This window comes from Lontra canadensis, unplaced genomic scaffold, assembly GCF_010015895.1.
Source record: "Lontra canadensis isolate GAN:19392208 unplaced genomic scaffold, GSC_riverotter_1.0 scaffold2, whole genome shotgun sequence".
Taxonomy (NCBI): domain Eukaryota; kingdom Metazoa; phylum Chordata; class Mammalia; order Carnivora; family Mustelidae; genus Lontra; species Lontra canadensis.
In genome coordinates, this window is record NW_022630996.1 from 48,140,397 (window position 1) to 48,163,554 (window position 23,158).

Consider the following 23,158-nt stretch of genomic DNA (forward strand, 5'->3'; position numbering starts at 1 on the left):
GTAATCCTAAGAAAACCAAATGCATGAAAAATATGGTCTGACTGTATAACAAAAGGGAGTTATATAATTCTACTTGAGTGAGATCTTTCATCTTTGATTTACAGGTTAGAGTCCTCTTTAACTAAAACCATATTGTTCTATATCTTTCATATCATGGCCTTCCCTAAAACCTTGTTTTAATTAAGGTTTCTTTCAGATTTCTGAATAAAAGCATGACAATCTTCCCTTATGGGTTTAATATATCCTTTGAGTTAGGAAAATATATAAAAAGAAACATCAACTCTTTCAAAAGCATTGTCAGATATTAAATACTGCGAGGTATTCTACATCAATGTCTTTAGGTGTTTGAGTTATATACTGAAATAAAATTTAGGGAGGCAGGGGCATAACCTATTTATATTTAGTAAATCGCTTTTCATCTCAGAAATAAATGTCCTTTATTTTTAGCCTCTGACATTAAGGCAACATGTGCAAAGGTTAAATATGTATTTTTTTGTGTGTGTTTTTTCCCCACAGGAAGGCACAACTTTGAGGTTAACACAATTCAAGGTGACTTCAAATAGGCAATGCCTTCATTAACACATTTTGAAGATCTAGAAAATTCAGTGATACAGCTTCATCTTGATGGTGTCTCAGCTAAAAGAACACATCACACCAAGCAACTGTGTTAACCTGAAAAGTTAAAAATAATGAAATACTCAAATCTCCTGAATAGCCAGGGAGATTGTGGGTAATCTTTAGCTTTTCTGTAAGGAAGGAAGGATGAAAGGTAAGAAAAAGCATGTGCTGGAGGAAAGAAGATGGAAAGTGCAAACTAGGTTCTTGATAGATTTGGAAAAAAAAATTAAGACCATCCTCTGTGGAACATATGCTTGATACTACTTATCATCAAAGCAAGGGACGGATGAGGGGAACCGGAGACCTCATCCTCAAATACAACTGCAAATCCCCCACGTGTGAGAACACACAGAGGGATGTTAAGGAAATAGGGTTATTCTTCTAAAAAAATGGACATAAAATACTGCACCATTACATACAGTATGTGAGGGTCCTTTGGCATTTGGACTTTGAGATACAGGCTGGTTTATTCTATTGAAAAAAGCCTCATCCCAGTTCTTCCATCTTGAACTCTTACTAGCAAGAATTGAACCATGTGTTTAAAACAAAGGCCAAAAAACAAACAAAACAAAACAACCCCTGCAATATGTTGGGAACTGCTGTCCGTTCATAGCTGAAAACAAATCCTGTAAACAGTTTAAGACAGACAAAAATTATCCATTAAGAAACTGATCAGAATGTCAGGAATGAGTATTTTTCAGGTTTTGCCCAGAATTTCTCTGGCTGTCATAGCATCCATAATAATTAATAGTATCTAATGCCATACTGGATGTTATTAGTTTATACTTAGGGCCTGGCAGTGGGTCACCCAGCATATTAAAAGCATGCTGGAAGCAGTTTCTTCCAATAGTGGTTTACCGTAACTTGAGAATCACAGCGGTTACGTTTTAGGAATCTTTAATGCCCTTTCAAGTCCATCCAAAGAACAAGTGAAGCTGCTGTTCGGAATTTTGTGCCCAGTGTTTACGTTACATCGAATCTGTGCCACCCAGGCAGCAGACAAGACATGTCTGAGGGTGCTGGGTGGGGGGATACACAATGATGTCACACACAGGAAATATGGGGGTGGGGGGCTTGGCACTTCACAAGGCTGGCTCCTCTTCCATAGGCTCACCAGCAGTTCTGTAAAAATAAACAGGCAATCAGAATACGGCATAAGAGTACACAATGACATTGTAGATTTTCATGCATAATCAAAGCTGATTTTTCAGCTCTCTCTGATGTTTATTTGTGTTATTCAGTTATCCATAAATAGAGTTTCTTTCCTAGGAAGTATAAACAAATGTCAAGTGGAAAAACATTTTAGATCCAAGCAATCATTGGAAATGTTCCTGTTTATATTAAAACATGTCAAAATATTTTATAATTCTAGATTCTGAAATGTACATGTTTTGTGTCTAGTACAGTCCAATAATTTATTGAAAAAATTAACAATATTTTATTTTAGAAGCAATCACAATGATTTCCTATGGAACCAGTTTGCTAATGAGAGCAAAGGACCCAGCTCGCTTCTGGAGGAGACTCACCAGGGCTCTAGTTTTTGCTTCTGTGCTTTCATAACTGGATTGGCTGCCTGCCGGAGGCATTTCAAATCAAATTCTGAATTTGATTAGCAAATCGCTGCTACAGACCCAACGTTTTTACAAGAAATGCTCTATGGTAGTGTGTAAATAGTTTTTATTCGACATCATCTGTGGGGTGTTCTGCTCAGGCAAAACCAAAACTAATTGCTTGAAAATTTATACTTGATATTTAAACTTTATGTAGTAACACTCTGAGGGTGTTTTAAGGCAAACTTTTAGAATGATTTTTAATTTAGTCAAAGGGACAGACTGTAGCTGAAATACAAATACATTGAAGTAGTTGCATTGTTGAGGGAAGAGAACTGGGATTTGAGATACTAAGAGAATTGAGTTTGAATCTGAGCTCTAGGATTTGCTAATGTTGCCACTGCTAACATTGTAAATATACTGTTAGTGGTGGCTTCAGTTCAAAACCATGGGGGAAAAACTTTCCTAAGAGAATTAATGAAGTTTAAAAAAAAAAGAGGAGATAAAATTCACTTGTAAATAATAAACACTATGAGACATTACTTAATATTTTGGATTTGTCCCTTTGTCATCTAACACATACACAAAATTATGTGAATGGCAAAAAGACACAGAGTTATGTCTATGCTACCACAGGAAGCTAAGGAAACAGTATTTGGATGATGGTTCTCTTTGGGTGGTGGAATAATAGATAGATGGTTTTCATTTTCTTTTTCATACAGTTTGTATTTTCCAGTATTCTATAATGAGTTACTTTCATATTAGAAAAAAATGCCATGTTTAAAACATGACTGTTTATGAAGACTAACTATTTAGCTATGTTTGTTTATAGATTTATAATGGAAAAAAAGCCAAGACTTCTATGCATCTATAAGTAGTTGCCATTTTAACTTAGTGTTTTTATAATAATTTAAAATATTGAAATAAAGTTTTTATCAATGAGATGGTAATACAAAAGATTTTAATGCATTCTCTAAAGAATGAGAAGTATCAGTTATTCATTACCTAACATTACCCAGAAGAGGGAGTTCCACATGAGTCCATGTGGAGAACAAAACAAAAAAATCATGTCTTAGGTAGTCATAGCCTGACCAAGAGTATAATTGATAAGGAGGCTATGAGAAGGTGTTTAAGTTGCTATAGAAGATAAAAGCTATTTAAATGAGTCATACTCCTACTAAAATCGTTTCAAACTAAAATTATCAGCATTCTGAGAAGAAAATTCTTAAAGAAAACATTTAAGTAGCTAATTTATACGTAACATGCAAACTTATTTACATCTAAGAATATGTGGATAATACAGGTGTAGAATCCTCAAACTAGGTACTCTAATGGAGACTGAGTTTTCCTAATTTCTTCAGCTTTGAGACCCAACTGACATACATTATATAAATTTAAAGTGTACAATGTGATGATTTGATGCACATATATATTACAAAATGTTTACCACAAAAACACATCTTTCACCTAAGTACCATTTTGTTGTTGTTGTTGAGAACATTCAAGATTTAATAATATAGCAACTTTCATGCATACAATACAATACTGTTAACTATGGTCACCTTGCCTTCCATTAGATCCCTGGAATTTGTACCCTTTAACCAACATTCCCTATTTCCCCTAACTCCCAGCTCCCAGTAACTATCAATCTATTCTCTGTTTAATTGACATGTATCATTGTATAAGTTTAAGCTGGTTTCATTTACATTTATTGTGAAATGATTATCATAATAGGTTTAGTTAACATCCATCAACTTATATACATATCGAGGTCAATGTTTTTAGATTTCACATATAAGTGAGATCATACAGATAAGTATTTGTCTTTGTCTGACTTATGTCACTTAGCCTAATGCCCTCAGCTTCACTCATGTTGAATCTACTCTCTTATGGCTGAATAATATTCCATTCTAAGTTTAAACCACATTTTCTTCATCCATTCATCCATCAATGGAGACAGGTGTTTAGACTGTTTCCTTGTCTTGGCTATACTGAGTAATGCAATGAACATGAGACTGCAGATATCTCTTCAAGATAGTGATTTTGTTTCCGTTGGATATATACCTAGAAGTTAGACTGTGGTATCACATGGTAGTTCTAGTTTTAATTTCTTGGGGAATCTCCACCACCACCATTTCTTATCTCTTATCTTTTTTATGCAAGCCATTTTAACTGATGTAAATGATGTCTCATTATGGTTTTTACTTGCATTTCCCTAATGATAAGGGCTATTGAACATCTTTTTATATGCCTGTTGGCCATCTGTATGTCTTCTTTAGAAAAATATCTGTTCTGGTCTTTTGTCCATTTTTTAATCAAATTATTATTTTTTTGCTATTGAATCGTATGTATCATGGTTTACAAATACATCATATATCACATACATACATGGTTTGTAAATATTTTCTATTTCATAGGTGGCCTTTTCATTTTGTTGATTGTTTCTTTTGGTGCACAGAAATTTTTAGGTTGATGTAGTTACGCATGTTTATTTTTGCTTTTGTTACTTTTTCTTCTTTTAGTCATATCTAAAAAATCATGGCAAAAGACCTAAATCGAGGAGCTTTCCTCTATGTTTTCTTCTAAACTATAACTATGTTTATAGTTTCAGGTCTTTAAGTTTTCAGTCTATTTTGAGTTAATTTTTGTGAGCGGTGTAAGATGGGATTCAACTTCATTCTTTGCATGTGAGTATCTAGTTTTCTCAGTATTGTTTACTAAAGAGATTATTGTTTTCCCACTGAATATCCTTGGCTCCTCTGGTAGATATTAGTTGAGGGTTTATTTCTGGGCTGTCAGTTCTATTCCATTGGTCTATGAGTCTGTTTTTTCTGACAGTGCCATACTGTTTTGATTACTGTAGCTTTGTAATACAGATTTAGCTCAGGATATGGGATGCCTTTGTTCTTTTTCAAGATTGCTTTAGCTATCAGGGTCTTTTTAAAAAAAATATATATTTTTTATTAACATATAATGTATTATTAGCCCCAGGGTAGGCCTGTGAATCGCCAGGTTTACACACTTCACAGCACTCGCCATAGCACATACCCTCCCCAATGTCCATAATCCCACGACCCTCTCCCAACAGCACCCCCCCACCCCCCCGGGCAACCCTCAGTTTGTTTTGTGAGATCAAGAGTCTCTTATGGTTTTTCTCCCTCCCAATCCCATATCAGGGTCTTTTCAAATTCCATATGAATTTAAGGATTTTTAAAAATTATTTTTGTGTAAAATGCCATTGGAATTCTGATAGGAATTGCACTGACTATAGATGACTTTGGGTAGTATAGATACTTGACCATCATTAAATCTTCTATCTTTTTCAATTTCTTTCATTAGTTTTCTTTTTGGTATATAGGTATATAGATCTTATTTTGTATTCTGAAACTTTACTGAAGTGGTTTATTAGTCTTAATAGGGTTGTGTGTGTGTGTGTGTGTGTGTGTGTGTGGACTCTCTAGGATTGTCACTAGCAAACAGAGACAATTTTACTTCATCTTTTCTTGTTTGGATGCCTTTAATTTCTTTTTCTTGCCTGATAGCTCTGGGTAGGACTTCTAGTACTGTGCTGAATAGGAGTAATGAGAGCAGGTACCCTTGTCTTGTTTCTGATCTTAGAGGAACAGTATTAAACTTTTTACTGTTGAGTATGATGTTAGCTTTGGGAATGTCATATATGGTTTTTATTATGTTGAAGTATGTTCCTTCTATAGCTAATTTCTTAAGAGTTTTTTTTTTATTATGAAAAGATGTTAAATGATGTCAGTTGCTTTTTCTGTCATTATTGAAAGGATCATATGATTTTTACCTTTCATTCTAGTAATGTGGTGCATCGCAGTGATTGAGGTGTACGCATTCAACCATCTCAGGGATAAATACTGTTTGACGATGTTGAATTCTTTTTTTTTTTTTTTTAGATTTTATTTATTTATTTATTTGACAGAGAGAGAAATCACAAGTAGGCAGAGAGGCAGGCAGAGGGGGAGGGGGAACCATGCTCTCTGCTGAGCAGAGAGCCTGATGCAGGGCTGGATCCCAGGACCCTGAGATCATGACCTGAGCTGAAGGCAGAGGCTTAATCCACTGAGCCACCCTGATGCCCCATTCTTTTTTTTTTTTTCTTCTTTAACTTAATTATACTTTTTCGGTGTTCCAAGATTCATAGTTTATGCACCACACCCAGTGCTCTATGCAATACATGCCCTCCTTAATACCCACCACCAGGCTCACCTAACCCCCCCACCCCCACTCACATTCCCTCCAAAACGCTGTTTGTTTCTCAGAGTCCACAGTCTCTCATGGATCGTCTTTCCCTCTGATTTCCCCCAATTTACTTTTCCTTTCCTTCTCCTAATGTCCTCGTGTTACCTTATGCTCCACAAGCAAGTGAAATCGTATGATAATTGACGCTCTCTGCTTGACTTACTTCACTCAGCATAATCTCTTATTCTTTAAATGCATAGTTGAAAGTGCCAGTATTTTGTTGAGGATTTTTGCATTAAAGTTCATTAGAGGTATTGGCTTATGATTTTCTTTTTTTGTAGAATCCTTGTAGTATCTGACTGTGGATACTACAGGTAAGGTAGTATGAGGTAATACGGGCTACATTAAAATAAGTTTGACAGTGTTCTCTCCTCTTCAATATTTTTGACAAGTTTAAGAAGAATTGCTGTTAATTTTTCTTTAAATGTTCTAGAAGAATTCATCAGTGAAAAAATCTGGGACTGAATTTTCTTTGTTGAGAAGTTTTTGATTACAGATCCAATCTACTTACTCATTACTGGTCTGTTCAGATTTTCTATTTCTTCAGGATTCAGTCTTAGTATGTTGTAAATTTCTAGGAATTTATCAATTTCTTGCAGGTTATCTAATTTGCTGGCATATAACTGTTCATAGTAGTCTCTCATGATACTTGCATATGTATTGTTAGTTGTAATGGGCCCTCTTTTATTCCTAATTTTATTATTTGAGTCTCTTTTTAAAAAAGCAACTGAATTTTGTTGATCTTTCCTGTTTTTAAAAAATTCTTTATTTCATTTATTTCTGCTGATTTCATTTGTTTCTGCAGATTTTTGTCATCTTCTTTCTTCTGATAATTTTGGGCATGCTTTGATATTTTTCCTAGAAGTTCTTTCAGGTGTAATGTTAGGTTATTTATTTAGGCATTTATTGCTATAAATTTGCCTCTTAACACTGCTTTTGCTTTATCCCATAAATTCTGTTATACTGTGTTTCCATTTTTGTTTGTTTCAGGATAGTTTTTATTTTCTTTTGGTTCCGTCCTTGATCCATTAGTTGTTCAAGAGTTAATTTCCACATTTTTGTGGATTTTCCAGTTTTCCTCTTGTTATTGGTTCTAAATTTCATACCACTGTGGTCAGGAAAGATATTTGTATGTTTTCAGTTTTTAAAAATTTGCTAAGGTTTGTTTCCTGACAGAACATGTGGTTTGTCCTGGGGAATGTTCCATGTGCACTTGAGCAAAATGTGTATTTTCCAGCTGTTGAATGAAGTGTTCTGTACATGTCTGATAGATGTATCCATTGTAGAAAGTGAGGTATTGAAGTCTCCTTTTACTGTATTGTGGTATATTACTCCCTTCAGATCTGTTATATTTGCTTAATATATTTAGGTGTTATGATGTTGGATGCATATATAATTGTTGTATTCTCTTAATAAGCTGATTCCTTTATCATTATATAATGACCTTGTTACAGTTTTAGACTCAAAGTCTGTTTTTTCTTATATAACTACCCCTGCTCTATTTTGGTTGCATGGAATATCTTTTTCCATCCTTTCACTTTGAGCACGCGTGTGTCACATCCTAAAACTAAAGGGATCTTTTGTAGGCAGCATATAGATGGATCTTATTTGTTTGTTTAAATCCATCTAGCCACTCTATGCCTTTTTCATGTTATTCACTATCATCCTTTCTTTTCAGCTTACAGAACTTCTTTCAGCATTTCTAAGCCAGGTATTGTGGTGATGAACTAACTCAGCTTCTGTTTGGGAAAATTTTTATCTCGTCTTCATTTCTGAAGGAGAACTTTGCTAAGTAAACTATTCTGGCTGGTAGGTTTTTAATTTCAGCATTTTGAATATATCATCATACTCTCTCCTGACTTGCAAGATTTTTGCTGAGAAATCCACTTACGGTCTTATGAGAGTTCCTTGGTATGAGACAATTTTTTTTCTCTTGACACTCTTGACACTTAAATTTCTCTCTTTGTCTTTGATTTAGAAAGTTTTATTATTTTATTAACATCATTTTGGATTGGAATTTTGGGCTGACCTATTAGCTTCATAAACTTGGGTATCTAAATCTTTCCTCAGGGTTGAGAAGTACAGCCACTATTACTTTAAATAAATTTTCTGTCACCTTCTCCTTCTGAGACTCCAATAATTCACAGATTGTCTTAATGATGTCCCATAAATCCCTTAAGGGGTTTCTTCATTCCTTTTAATTCACTTTTTACTTTTTGCCCCTCTGACAGAATAATTTCAAATTATCTGTCTTTGACTTTATTGATTCCTTTTTATTTGGTTCAGTCTGATATTGAGCTCTGTACTGAATTCTTTGATTCAATTATTGTATTCTTCAGCTCCAAACTTTGACTATTTACTGTTTTCTGTCTCTGTTGAACTTCTCATTTTGTTTTTTTTTTATTGTTTTCCTGATTTTTGTTGAATTGTTTGTGTTCTCTTATAACTCTCTGAGCACCTTTATAACAATTATTTCTAATTCTTTTTCAGGCAATTCATGTATCTTCATTTCCTTGGGTCAGTTACTAAAAGTCTACTCTGTTCCTTTGGTGGCGATCCCTGTGGCTCTGTATCTGGGGCAGGAAGGCACAGTATTTGGTTGGCTCAGGCACCTCAGGTCCACAACAATGACAGCTGTGTTGTCTTTGGTGAGCACTATGATGGCAGGGCAGGTGGGGAGATGCTAGAGTGACTGCAAGGGACAGTGGAGTCCTCAGTGTCTTCTTCAAGTACAGCACCTAGGGACCAGGACGGGCCACTGTGGTGGCTAGAGTTGGTGGTGCACACACTTGGCTGCAAGGGCACTGGGTCTTGGCACCAACTCCTGTGACTGCAAGCCTTCCCAAGGTGCACAGCACTGGAAACCAGTGCTGGGACTCTGGCTGGTGGGGTGCAGGTACATAGGTGGAGGGGCAGATGCAGTTGAGCTCAATGGTGCAGGCTAGTCATAGGAGTCAGGGTAGGTGTGGGCTTCGATTTTTGGAGTATACTCCTATGGCTGAAGGGTCTCAACACGGATATGGGCATGGCATTGATGCTAGAGATGTGAGTTGGCCAAAGGTGTGCAGGTGTACAGTTGGAAGGGCTAGCTGCATGTGGGCTCAGCAGATCAGGCAGTGACAGAAAGCAGGGCTGAATCCAGTCTGCTGGCAATTGTGGGGGTCTTGACTGTCAGTATGGACTCCTATGGCTGAAAAGTCTTGCCATATTCATGGCAGTGGAGGCTGGTGATGGGAGTCCAGCCAGCATATGCAGGTGCATAGCAGGAAGGGCTAGCCCTGAGTGTGTGCATGGTGGTGGGTCAGTGGCAGGGTCAAGGTTGGCATCTTGCACTGGTGTAGCCACAGAAGCTGGAATGGGCTGCTGGTATAAATCCCAGGCTGCAGAGTCATGGGTGGCAGAGGGAGAAAAGAGGGAAAGACCTGGATAACTGGTGAACATGTTGAAAACCTGTGGGGGGAAATCCTCAGTGGTAAAATCTGCAGGGGTCTGAAACAGCTGTTTTGGACATTGGTTTCTTCATTGGTGAAAGCTGCTGGGGTCCTTGCAGAACATGTCACTAGAAACCATGATCACTCCCATTGCATATCTGGTACTGGTAGCCCTCACCCTTCTTCCTTGTTCCTAGCCATCTCTATATATCTCCATTTTGCCAATTCACTGGGTGGGTGAAACTGAAGTGTTTTTTTTTTTTCCTGCAGTGTCCCAAAAGGCTGGGGATGCTGGTCACTCACTCTGCTCTTTCCTTCCCAGCAAGAAGAACTCTTTCTAGCTCAGGCCCTCTTGGTGCTGAGTAGTAGGAGTCAGGAGGATGGGACGACTCAAGCAAAATGAAACCATTCTTCCTTCCCTTTTTGGGCCGTTATTCTGTTGTTTGTTTTCCACTCTGTTGTTTTGTTCCACTCTGTTGCTAAAGTTTCTTGAGTGGACTTCTGAGCTCTCCCAGAGCTCTATTTTTGCACTGAGAGATGTCCAATTATTGATCTTTGTTGGGAGACTAAAGCTCAGGTCTCTGCTCTCCCATCTTAGTGACATCACTCTCCTGGCTTGCATTTCACTATTTCTAAACCAAAGCAAAAGACAACAGACTGTCTTTTCCCCTATACCTAGGACTCAGTTGTGGCTGGAATTGCAGAGAAAATAGTGTATAGGAAAAATGTCCAGGGGTCAGAGACGTACGTAATAAATATCTACCCTTGGTGAAGGATCTGTGCATTCTCCAGATGTATACCTGACCAGCCTGGGCTCTGAGGACATGAGCAGGGTATCTACTGTGCAGCCCACACTTACTGGCAAAATGGATCCTCTTCTGTAGAAACACGGGGACTTTCAGGTACAATATAAAACTTTGCATCGGATGCTTCTCTTTCTTTTTCTCCCTTCAAAATCATTTCATACTGACCACGGTTTTGAAAATAGTCCACTTATAATCCCCACCTTCTACTGAATCAAATACACATCCACATAACTGACCAATTCTCTCGGTGTCTTGCTGCATAGAAATAGTGTTAGTAGCAGAGCAGGTTGGAGAAACTCCTGGATTTCAAGGTATGCTCTGCATTTAAGTCCCAGCTCTGTCAATTTTTAAAATTTAACTTTGAGCAAGTCCACACTTCTAGATTCTCAATTTTCTCTTTAAAAGTTGAAATAGTCCCTTACTTGCTCTTAGGCTTAATTGAATGAGGTAATTTAAGAGAACATGCTTTATATACTGTAAAGTGTTGAACAACTATAGAAGAATTGTATTATTTATATCTGCCATTGTGATGATTTATAGTATCATAGCATTCAGTGGAGGTGTACTGTCTTTATTGAATTCCTATCCTTATGTAACTATTTTATATGTCTACATATTTCTTTAAAAAGATCATTTTTTAAGGAAATCTTCTTCATGAAACACTTAGAAAGTCAACTGGTGAGGAATGACCTTTTAATGGTTGTTTTGGTTAAAGACCGAGAAGCAATGCTCTGGAAATGTGGGGGCTTCCCACTTCCATCATCTATGTACACACACCAAACTTACCTTGATTAACAAAAACAGAGTTGTGGAAAGACATGGGGAAAGGGAAGAGATGCAATTTTCACAGTTTTGAATTTAATTTCTTTTGTAATTAGGTAAGATGGAGATACAGTAAGGTCAAGAACACATATAAAATAGGGGTGCCTGGGTGGCTCAGTGGGTTAAAGCCTCTGCCTTTGACTCAGGTCATGATCTGAGGGTCCTGGGATCGAGCCCCACATCAGGCTCTCTGCCCGACAGGGAGCCTGCTTCCTCCTCTCTTTCTGCCTGCCTCTCTGCCTACTTGTGATCTCTGTCTGTCAAATAAATAAATAAAATCTTAAAAAAAAAGAATACATATAAAATAAAACCTCCAAAGATAAATTTTAGTTCAATAGTTTAGCTAATTGAAGACATAAACTTCTATTAGAGCAAGCCAACTTCACAGTGAACACTGATCATTTTTCATCAATAAAGGGCAAAGATTACACATATTTAAGAGAAAGATCTGTTTAGTCCAGCAATCACAGGTTGAGAAAACTTCTATAAATATAAAGCAGAAAGAATTTAACTTGAGAAAAGATATAGCATAAAATTAAATTCTTGCATTTTCCTTAAATTCTTGTACATTTCCTTAAGTGTATTTCATTTCTTATGATTTTTAAAACAGTATTTCTTTATATTAATAATGTTATTTAATATGACATATTTTCTCTTGTTTTGTTGATTTAGTTTAATCTCCTTAATATCTTACTTTCTCTTCCTCCTTCAAGGCAAGCAATCCAATGCTATGTACATTATTTTGTTGGTAAGGTGTTCTTCAGAGCTTTATATTATTGTTTTGTGGGCATATATTTTTATTTTATGTAAATTCTATTTTAATACACATATATAATTTCTGCTGCTTAATTTTCTCACTCAGTATTGTATTTATTAAATCTTTCAACACAGTTATGTTTATCTAGTCTGTACCTGTTAAGAACTACATGGCATCTCCACGGTATACATCTGCCACGTTTTAACTACTCACTCTCTCAATAATGGATCCCAGGTTTGACTCCCTCTCTCTACCCACCATGAATAAAGCTATAGTGAACAACCTAGTACATGTACTTTAATGACCCTAGATGAGAAAGTCTTCAGTATATACATATAGCACAGGGGCAGGATTACTAGGTCATATGTTTTGTGTACAGTAAATCGTACTAAATTGCTTTCCAGAATGGCTGTCATAGTTTTACCTTCCCATAGCCTCCAAAGTTCCACATATCTACTGGTTCTGACATTCAATTACTCAATTTTTCACTGACTCAAACAATAATAGACTGAGTGTCTGTTATACACCCTGGCTCTGTTCTAGGTATTACAAGTATAGAGGAGACACAGAAAATATAACAGGGGTATCTGATCTAATTTTGGGATTGATGGTCAGTGAACATTAACCAAGAAGAGGAAGTGATATTTGATCTGAGACCTAAAGGATAAGTGGAAGAAAACGGAGAGGCTAGCACAGGGTCAGTGGGAGGTAAAGGAAGATAAGTATTCCAAACAGAGGGGAGGGTATGTGCCAAGAGGCATGATGTGAACATGAATATGGGTCTTTGGAAAAAATGTTAAAAACCACAAGAAGACACCATTACACACCCACTAGAAAGGCTAAATTTTTTAAGACTGATTTTATAAAGTATAGGTGAGGACATAAAGCAACTGGAATAGTCATTCATTGCTGGTGGGAATGAAAGAGGCACAATCATTTTGGAAAGCAGTTTGGAAGTTTCTTACAAAGTAAAACACATGGCTTCCCTGTAGCTTGGTGATTTCACTCCCAGGTATATATCAAAGAAAACTGAGTGCTTGTGTTCACAAAATAAAAACCTGAACAAAAATTTCACAGAGACTTAGGTTCCTCAAAAAATTAAAAATATAATTACCATATGATCCAGCAATTCCAGTTCTGGGTATATATCCAAAAGAATTGAAAACAGGATCTTGAAGAGATAATTGCACACTCCTATTCATTGAAGCATTATTCGCAGTATCCAAGAGGTGGAGGCAACCTAAATGTCCATTAATAGATGAATGATAAAGAAAATGTGGCATATACCTACAATGGAATATTATTCAATTCTAAAAAGGACGGAATCATGTCATATGCTACAATATGGATGAATTTTTACAACATTATGCTAAGTGAGGTAAGCCAGTCACAGAAAGACAAATACTTCATAATTCTACTAATATGAGGTATCTAAAGCAATAAAATTCTTAGAAACAGAAAGTAGAATAGTGGTTTCCAGAAGCTGGGGGAATGGGGAAAAGAGAAATTGTTGTTTAATAGATATAGAGTTTTAGTTTTGCAAGATGAAAAAGGTCTAGAGAGATGTTGCACAATAATGGGCATACAGTTAACACTTCTGGTCTATACACTTAAAAATGGTTCAGATGGCAAACATTATGTTTCATGCTTTTCACCACAATAATAAAAAATTTTCATAACAGTTTTATTCATAGTAGCCCTAAATGGCAGAGGATCTGAATAGATATTTTTCTAAATAAGACATACAGATGATTGACAGGACATGAAAAGGTGTCTACATCACTAATCACCAGGTAAATGCAAATCAAAGCCACAATATGACACTATTTCATATGTGTTTGAATGGCTATTACCAAAAAGACAAGAAATAACAAGTGACAGCAAAGACAAGGAGAAAAGAAAACCCTTGTGCACTGTTGGTGTGTTGTAAACTGGTGCAGCCACTATGAAAAACAGTATGGAGGTTCCTCAAAAAATCAGAAATAGAACTACCATAAGATCCAGCAATTTCACTTCTGGGTATTTATCCAAGGACATGACAACACTAACTCAAAAAGATAAATGTACCCCTATACTCCTGCAGCATGACTTACAATAGCCAAGACATAAAAGCAGCCTAAGCATCTATTAGTGATGAATGGATAAGAAAAATGTGATACAATGGAGTATTATTCACCCATAAAAAAGAAGAAAATTGGGACACCTTAATGGCATAGCTGGTTAAGCATTTGATTCTTGATTTCAGCTCAGGTCATGATCTCATCTTTCGTAAGACTGATTCTTGCATGGGGCTCCATCCCAAGCATGGAGCCTGCTTAAGATTCTCTTTCTCACCCTCCTTCTGCCCCTCCTCTCCTACCTCCCCCAACCCTCCCTTTCTCTAAATAAATAAATAAATAAATAAATAAATAAATAAATAAGTAGTAAAAGAAGAAAATCTTGCCATTTGTGACAACTTGGATGGACCTTGAGGGTATTATGTTAGATGAAATAAGTCAGATGGAGAATGACAAATGCTATATGATCTCACTTATTTGTGGAATCTAAAACAAACCCCTGAACTTACAGAGAAAAGACTAGTAGTTGCCAAAAGTGAGGGTAGGGGTAAGAGGTAGGTGAAGTGTGTAAAAGTTGTCAAAAGGTACAAACTTCCAGTTACAAAATAAGTAAGTCCTAGAGCTGTAATATACAGAATAGTGACTACAGTTAATAATACTGTCATTTTTTGTTCGAAAGTTAAGAGAATACATCTTAAAAGTTCTCATGACAAGAAAAATATCTTAACTATGTGTGCTGATGGATGTTAACTAGAGTTATTGTGGTGATTATTTAAAAATATATACATATATCAAATCATTGTTTTACACCTGAAAGTAATACAATGTTATATATCAATTATGTCTCAATAAGAATCCCTAGCAAAATTAATAGCCCCAAGGGGAAACAAGCCAAACACTGATCCACAGGTACATGGATAAACAAATTAGTGTGTGTTTATACACTGGGATAATGCACAATAATAAAAATGAACAAACTACTGATGGACAGATCTCAGAAACATTAAGCTTAGTGGAGTAAAAGAAGACAGATGAAAAGCTGTATGAACTTCCAATTCCTTTAAATGAAATTTAAAGTTTGGCAGAACTAATCTACAGTGTTAAAATGAAAAAAAAAATTACCTTTGGAGAAAACAGCATTGACTAAGAGGCATAAGGAAATTTTCTCGGTAAGGGAAATGTTTTTGATCTTGTTCTGGGTGATGTTCATTTGAGTATGGAATAGGTAAAAAATCTTTTGGTTTGTGCATACTATTATATGTAAGGTATACCCCAATTTGAAAAAAAGAAAGGAAACAAGTTCAGTGTTGGAACACAGATCAGAAAACAAAGAGGAAAGATTTCAGATATAACGTACAAAATCAAGGGAAGGGTTTGATCATGGAGGGCTTATGGGTCCTGTTGAGAATGATGATCTTTATGCTAATGGAAATGGAAAGGCACTAAAGGTTTTCAAGCAAAGGCATGACAGGATTTGCTGTCCAGTTGTTTTGTTTTGTTTTTAAGAGCTCTCTGATTGCCTGTGTAGAAAATGGATTGGTAAGAAGGCAAAAGTAGATACAGGAACTGGTGAGAAAACTACTACTCTAAGAGTTTGGATAAGCAAAGAAGGTACTTTGGACCTGCTGTCAGTAGAAGTTTACAAAAACAGAAGGATTGCTCAAGCTATTGTCTCTATCTCAGATACTTTTACTCTTGTTTACTAGGTGAAATTCTATATATTTTTCTACCCTGGCTCTGTTGTCCTACTCTGTGAATTGTTCTGCTTTTCTAGGCCCATGATAGGTCTTCTTATATTCTAAAGCTCAATATAGCAAATTACTTGTCACTTGTTATAGCTGGTTGTTCATGTCTACTCTTGCGGTAGGAAGAATAATAGCTCCCAACAATGTCTATGTTCTATTCCCTGGAAGTTTTGCATGGCAAAACTGACATTGTAGATGTGATTAAAGTTAAGTGCCTTGAGATGAAGAAATTATGCTAAATCATCCTAGCGGAGCTAATCTAATCACGAGTCATTAAAAGCAGGGAATCTTTCCCAGCTTGTCAGCCAGCTTGCCCAGCTTTTTTCCTTCAGTCAGAGAGAGACATGGTAAGTGAAGAAAGGTCAGCAGGATATAAAGTTGCTGGCTTTGAAGACAGAGGAAGGGGGTCATGAGCCAAGGAATGCAGGCAGCCTCTAGAAGCTGGAAAAGACAAAGATGCAGATTCTCCCCTAGAGTCTCAAGGAAAGGACCCAAGCCCTGCCAACCTCTTGATTTTAGCCCAGAGAGACCTGTGCCAGCCTTCTGATCTTTCTGTCATTTTAAGTCATTAAATTTATAGCAATTTTTAGAGAAACAGAAAACCAGTATATGAACATTTTGAGGACTACAAGGAAGCTTTGTGACCCTGCCTCTCAACACTTTTTAATCAGAAAGTGTTTAAATAAAGAATGGACTGGATATTCTCCTTCCTCATTCTGCAGGTTGGAGGATAATCCTGTAATGTCAGCATCACTGCCAAGTTTTTCTCCCTCCCTATATACAATTCCTTTCTCCATTCAGACAGATACTTTGCCCCCCCTTATTATGTTTATTCATTCAATCCATATTTATTATATGAGTACTATGGATTCTTGTAATCTGAAAGTTGATATTGTCAATTAGTACTATAAAAGAAAATAAATATAAAACATATTTTGAAAACTCTTATAAAATATAAAAAGACTGATTATCTCAGAAAATACAGTAAATCAAGAGACAAGAATTGCTCAGGTAATCATTATAAAATGTTATGTTACCATTTCAACAATATTTTGTCTTCTGTTTTTGGATTCATTCATTCATTCATTCAGTATTTACTACCTACAGTGTATTAGGCATTGTGAAAGTCTTGAGTTAAGCCAGTTAATTGCAGATTAATTAACTCAATCAATTTATTGCTTAGAGATTATTTGTCAATCTCTTGTTATTAATGATTGTTTTAATGATTTAACCCCTGAACAGTGAGATGCCTAGGTACAGCCTCTATATTCTAATATAGATCACTGGATGATGAGCTATGTATTTAAGGAGAAAAAAAATAAATGGTGGAAGAATAAAAATGATGGAAAAATAATAAAACCAATATTTATTGAGTACTTACTATGTATCAGGTGTTGTGTTAAGACATACTATTTTATTTCATCCTCAAAACCTTAGGAAATTCTCCTTTCATTTTAAAGACAAGGAAAATAAAGCCCATGGAGACAAGTAACTTGCCCATGATTGCACAATTATTAAGTTGAAGATGGGATTTGAACCTTTGTAAGTTGATTCTAGAGTCACACTCTATTCTTCCTTTGTAGTGGGAAGAAGACAAGAGTGAAGGAGTAGAGATGAAGATGAGAAGATGGGAAGCTAAAGTTATCATGCATCTTATTTTACTTATAGTTTTATTCAAATATGTTTCTTTTTCCTTATAAAACACTTCTTTAAAGAGTTCAGAATGGAACCCTGAATATATAAATGGGCACTGGATTGAATCCCTATCATACTAAGTCAGACTTCATACAGACCCCATCCCCTGACCACATGGTAGGCACTGAAAAGAGATAAAAAGATGGTCCCAAAAGGAGGAGGAAAAAGAAGAAAAGAAGGGACAGATTATCCTTCCTTTTATCAGGAGCCTCCAAATCTTAGGCGACCTAGCCCACTTTTCAACTATGACTTTCTTGATAATGGATGAAAATTAAGAATAACGTTTGTATTGGAATGTTTGCCTGGTTAGATAAACAAGTGCTCAAAATAAAGTGATCATAGAGAAAAATCAGAAACCTGCATAATTTATACAATATTTAGCTTTTAGAAGCCTTGGAGACACAATTCTAAGGAATGGAAAACAAAGTTGTGTTTCTAGGTATACTAACATGAATGTGTATTTAATAGTCGTTTATATTTCTATATACATTTTCAGATACAGAAAAATGTGGTTATTAATGTCCTTGGCACACATTATAGGCCATTAAAAGCTAAGGTAGAAGATACCTGGGATTTTCCAGCATATCATTATACTTCTTTAATATTCACGAATAAGACAGTTACTCCAAAAAAAAAAAAAAGCCAGCTAGACTTGGAATCATATATTTTCTCATGCTTTCGTATTATATAATGATATGAAACCATCTCATTCGTGAGAAAAGTTGCCAAAAGTTTTGAAGACAAAATGATTAAACAAACAACCAGACTAGATTGCACTAAGAAAATCTAACATGATTCACACTATAATCAATAGGTCCAACTGACATTTGAAAAGTGTAACTTTAAGTTTTCATTTTGGTTTAAAAAAAGAGAGAGAGATAGATAAAGAGACAGGATTTCTAGAGTATATATGTGTTCCCAATAACATAATATTTGATTGTCCTGAAGTTCTGATTTTTTTTTTCCTTGATTTTCAGCAGAGCCTGAACTAGTATTCAAGAATAAACCTAAATACTGCACTGCCCTTTTCAAAGTAGAAGCATTTGAAACAGATATCCAACCAATGTAAGCTATAATCTTTTAAAGGTGCAGTCTCCCACTAAACAAGAAAAAATCTAAACCTAAAAAAAAAATGACTTTAGGTCATTTAGAAGCTAAATGCTTCTAAGCATAAATATATATGCTATATGTGATCAGGTCTATCTGTTTAAATATTCTTTGAACATATAAATGGACCCCATTTAATTTTTTTGTCTTTTTTTTTTCTGATCCACTAATTTTTTCTTTCTTGCCCAAGTCTTTGCCACCTGATAAGTATGTTTTGAAACTGTTTTTCAATTAATCATCCCCCCAATGCATCCCCACATATCAGCCTTTTTCAACCAATTTACTCTTCATGTTCCATCAATAAGTTATAAAAATGAAATGACTGTTTTCACTGTGTTGTCATCTCCCTCTTGCCACCACCCCCCCCAAGAAAAATGAACAAAAAATACTTACAATGGTTCTTAGCCAGGAGCATTTTATCCCTTATTCACTAGTGGTAAATGAGTCAGATATGAGTTGGCCAGGAAAAGAGCTGCTTTACCCAAAATCTTAGTACAAAATGAGTCATCTCACTCCAAGCACCAATATATCCTCCAAAATAATTGGCAAGAATTTCCTATAAAAAGAATCTTGCCTTCACTCTTTTCCATCCATTTAGTTTTCTGATTTTTCTAATTTTTAAATTTCCTGTGTACTTACAATATTACATTCATAACAAAGGCCCAAGCACATTTCCACCTCTTTATCTCATTCTGAAAGTCTTTCCTGTATTGAGTAGGGGGACAATTTGGATAGCATGCCTCTGGAAAGAATTAATGTTCTGTGGCTTTCAAGGTTTCTCTGTCTCTGACTCTCTCTGATGAAATTCATGCATGGTTCAATAGACATGCAAAAGTCAAATTTTAGAAGAATTTTTCTTTTCATCTGCTGAAAAAGTGAGTGCAAAGCCATAGAAAATAATTCAAACAAAACTATTTTTCTTTCTCTAAGAAAAAAATCAATCAAAACAGATATAATGTGTCTAATACTGATAAACAAATATGAATCCAGGTCATAAGCATCAACTCTGTTTCCCTACACATCAAAACATTCACATTCCTATTCTTTGCCACCAAAGGAAGCTTAAAAATCACTGTGAACCAAAAAAATAGATAGATAAATAAATAATCACTGTGAACTGAAGCTGGGGTTAAGTCCCTGCAGATTATCAGAAGTCAAATACACCTTTTACCTGATGATATGCAAGCATGCTTATAGAGCTAATTCCTGCCAAAGTGCTGAGATTTTTATATTACTTGGGGTGTATAACAGAATTTATTATTCTTAATTATTCTAAGCAAAATTATTTATAACTCATTTCACTCAGGTTGGAATTTAGTTTCATTTCTCTATATTAAATGAATTCTAAATAATAGATATACTCCTTTTATATCCAGCACTAACAGATGTTAGTTTCCTCAGTTTTATAGCCCTCAGATGACGGACAACTAACTGCATTTGGCTTTGGGAATAATTGCAACACCTTTGGATTATGAACTTGGTTTGGTTCTTAGCTGGGAACGGCAGGGGGTTAGTTCATATTATCAAAGATGTAAAATAAGTTTTCCTTTATGTTCCACATGCCCACATGAAGATGTTTTCTAATAAAATACTGTACAACTATTTTTTTTCTATAGGTAATCTGGTCTTTAAGTGGTTATAGTAAGAAAAAAATACTTGCTTAAAAATGAAATCTCTTATTCAATGCATCTCCTGCTGTTGACCAAAGCAAGATGTTAAATCCATTAAACTCTGGATATCCAGTAAAAGCTAAAACTGTTTAAATTGTGCATTCTTGGGAAAATTGCCAACTAAGTACTAGGTAGCAGGATCTGTGTAATTAATGGTGATGTTATTGACAGAGGGAATATGATTTCCTTCTCAGAGCAATTTAGAAGTGCAAGCTGGCGAACTTCAGTAAAGCCTACCTGATTCATTTTTAAATTGAGAAAATGTGACTTTGAAGACAGCCAGAGAAAGCACCAATGTTTATATATATATGTACATTTGTGATGGACATGATTGTAGCAGACTGAAAAAAAATCCTAAATGTAGCATTGTCTGTATGATAGGATGATGAACACCAAAATGCACAAAGTGACAAATATTTCTTAAAGGAGAACAAGCAAACCCAATCTTAGGTTAATATTATTTTTCTTTTCCTGAATGCTATATTCATATGAAGACTAATTGGAATCAACTTCTTATCAGAAAGTGGAATAAAATCAGACTCAAGAGTCCATACATTCCTTTATACAAACTCCTGTCTCCGTTGGAGGCACCTTCTATCTTTACCCAGTCCTTGGACTGAAAGGGCAGTCACAGAAAGAGCCTGTATGTATTTAGGTTATCCAACTGACTAATAATACTTTCAGCTTCCTCTCTCCTTTTTCCACTTTGTTATAGCAGTAATTTTGAAATGATGATAGAAGGAAAAAGATTATCTGGAAAAATAGAGAGAACTAAGGAAAGAAGTAAAGCACACAAGTAGCTCTTTTCCACAATGATCTGCATTTAAATTAGCCAATGAGGAGTGATTTCTCTCACCATGTATCTCATCCACTCTAATTCTCTGTGAACTGCAACCACAGCTCCAGCTCTGTGTTTCCCATGAAGAATGAAACAAATGAATTCTTGGTGGCCTACAGCATTTGCTGTGGAATCTGTGGCTTTGAAGAAGACAAGTGGTGGAAGTGGAGAAGACAGGTGAAGGAAAGCCTGGAGAGAGGTTCACAAATGCTAATGATGAGCCTGGATGTTACTGACCTTAATGACTCCCCCATGTTGGATCCATACCTGCTATCTTCTGAAGCAAAGGGCTGTTCTACATCTACCGTCAGGGAGGCCAGGGCAGAAACAGTCTCGGTCTCCTCCTGCAACTGAGTCCCAGCCAAAGCACAACCCCTTGGCATAGCCACCATCCTTACTGACTTCCAGTACTTGCCTAGGAAAAAAAAATGCATCATACTTTAATAGGAATTTTAAAGCAGTATTAATCAGAATACTTATATAGATCCAACTCAGAGCAGTTGTTAAAACTATCTATGTTATACACAGCTGTAATTTGGCTTCTTAAATGTTATGATTAAGTCTTTTTCTCAATCTAAGAATGCCAAGTTGTGAAGTACTAATGGTCCCGAGCCCGAGTCTCTCCCTCCCTTAGAAGATAATAAAGTGAGGAACAGTCCACAGTCTAATGAACTCACTATCAGACTGACAGCTGTCTCTACAATTAAATAATAAACAAACTCTGGGCATAGTGCCCTCTGGGAAACCCTCAAGAGATTAAGAGGTATAAGTCTCATGGAGAAATTGAATGAAATAGTCATGTTAAAAATTGTTCCTTGAGCTATTACCTTTTTATAAAAAAAAAATATGAGGTTAGAATATTAAAGAAAAAGAAAAGCCCAGAAATGCCAGCATGAATTGAATGGCAACTTTGCCAGAACAATCAGGTTTGTTAGTCCTGGATGTTCTTTCTTTCTCAACCCCAGGGTGTGTACTAGAACAATAATTGATTTAAAACTTTAATATATGCACTGGCTGATGTTGGCACCCTTCCATATGTCAGACGGAAGTTTCATTTTTTGAGGCAGGGAAGGGGAGTAAGAGGAAAAGAGGAGGTCATTTCATGAGAACATGCCAGCGGAATAAACATGAAAGAGAGAGTCAATGGCTTTCTCTCAGCCCGAAGCTATTTTTTAAAGTATTGAGTAGTTCGAAATCAAAGCAGGAGAATCTTCCTAGGTGGTGACATGACTTACTAGGTCAGAACTATCTCTGTAGCCTGACCAGTGAAGTAGGAATTTTATATGGATTGGTAAGGAAGATAACTGGGTTCTGGACCACGCTCTGCCACTGACCATCCTATCATGCAGGTAAGATTCTCTGGCACTTCATATCTGCTTCTCAAAACAGGGGAATGAACTCAAATCCCTTCCAGCTCTAACATTTTGCATTCGGCCTTTCCTTATCTTACTGCCTTAAAAAAGAATGGATATCATATTAGGGAAGAAGACTCAGTCTCCCCAACTACTTCCCATGCCAACAGAACCTTCTGACAGTTGTCCACTACAACTTTACTTGCTGTAATTACCTATTCTGTCCTAAGTCTGAGAATCATAAAGCTTTCAATTTGGACCAAATGATAGCAATTCTAACTGTGAATAAACCCACAAGCTAACATTTTGAGGTACTGAGGACATAAAGATACTTTCCTCGCACCAAGAAATTCATGGTCTAAATGACAAGACTGTGGAAAAGGCCCATGTGATCCTCAGAGGAAGTAAGTAGAACATATACTTATGATGATGGGAAAGTGAGAGAAG

General features: G+C 36.0%; 1 protein-coding gene across 8 annotated transcripts in view; it reads right to left on the reverse strand.

Moving 5' to 3' along the window:
• Positions 1-512: 512 nt before the first annotated feature.
• HDAC9 (histone deacetylase 9) overlaps positions 513-23,158 on the reverse strand; it is an 856,076-nt gene continuing 833,430 nt past the window's right edge. For 5 of the 8 annotated variants that reach the window (XM_032873686.1, XM_032873737.1, XM_032873726.1 and 2 more), the window contains 2 exons: positions 21,627-21,774; positions 21,451-21,548 (listed from right to left, as the gene is read on the reverse strand). In XM_032873686.1, coding sequence (XP_032729577.1) covers positions 21,473-21,548; positions 21,627-21,774 — 224 coding nt within the window. In that variant the 3' untranslated portion in view covers positions 21,451-21,472. Of the gene's footprint in view, positions 1,741-13,361; positions 13,488-21,450; positions 21,549-21,596; positions 21,775-23,158 lie in introns of those variants that run through there. The other 3 variants (XR_004384558.1, XR_004384557.1, XM_032873697.1) reach the window with 3 other exon arrangements.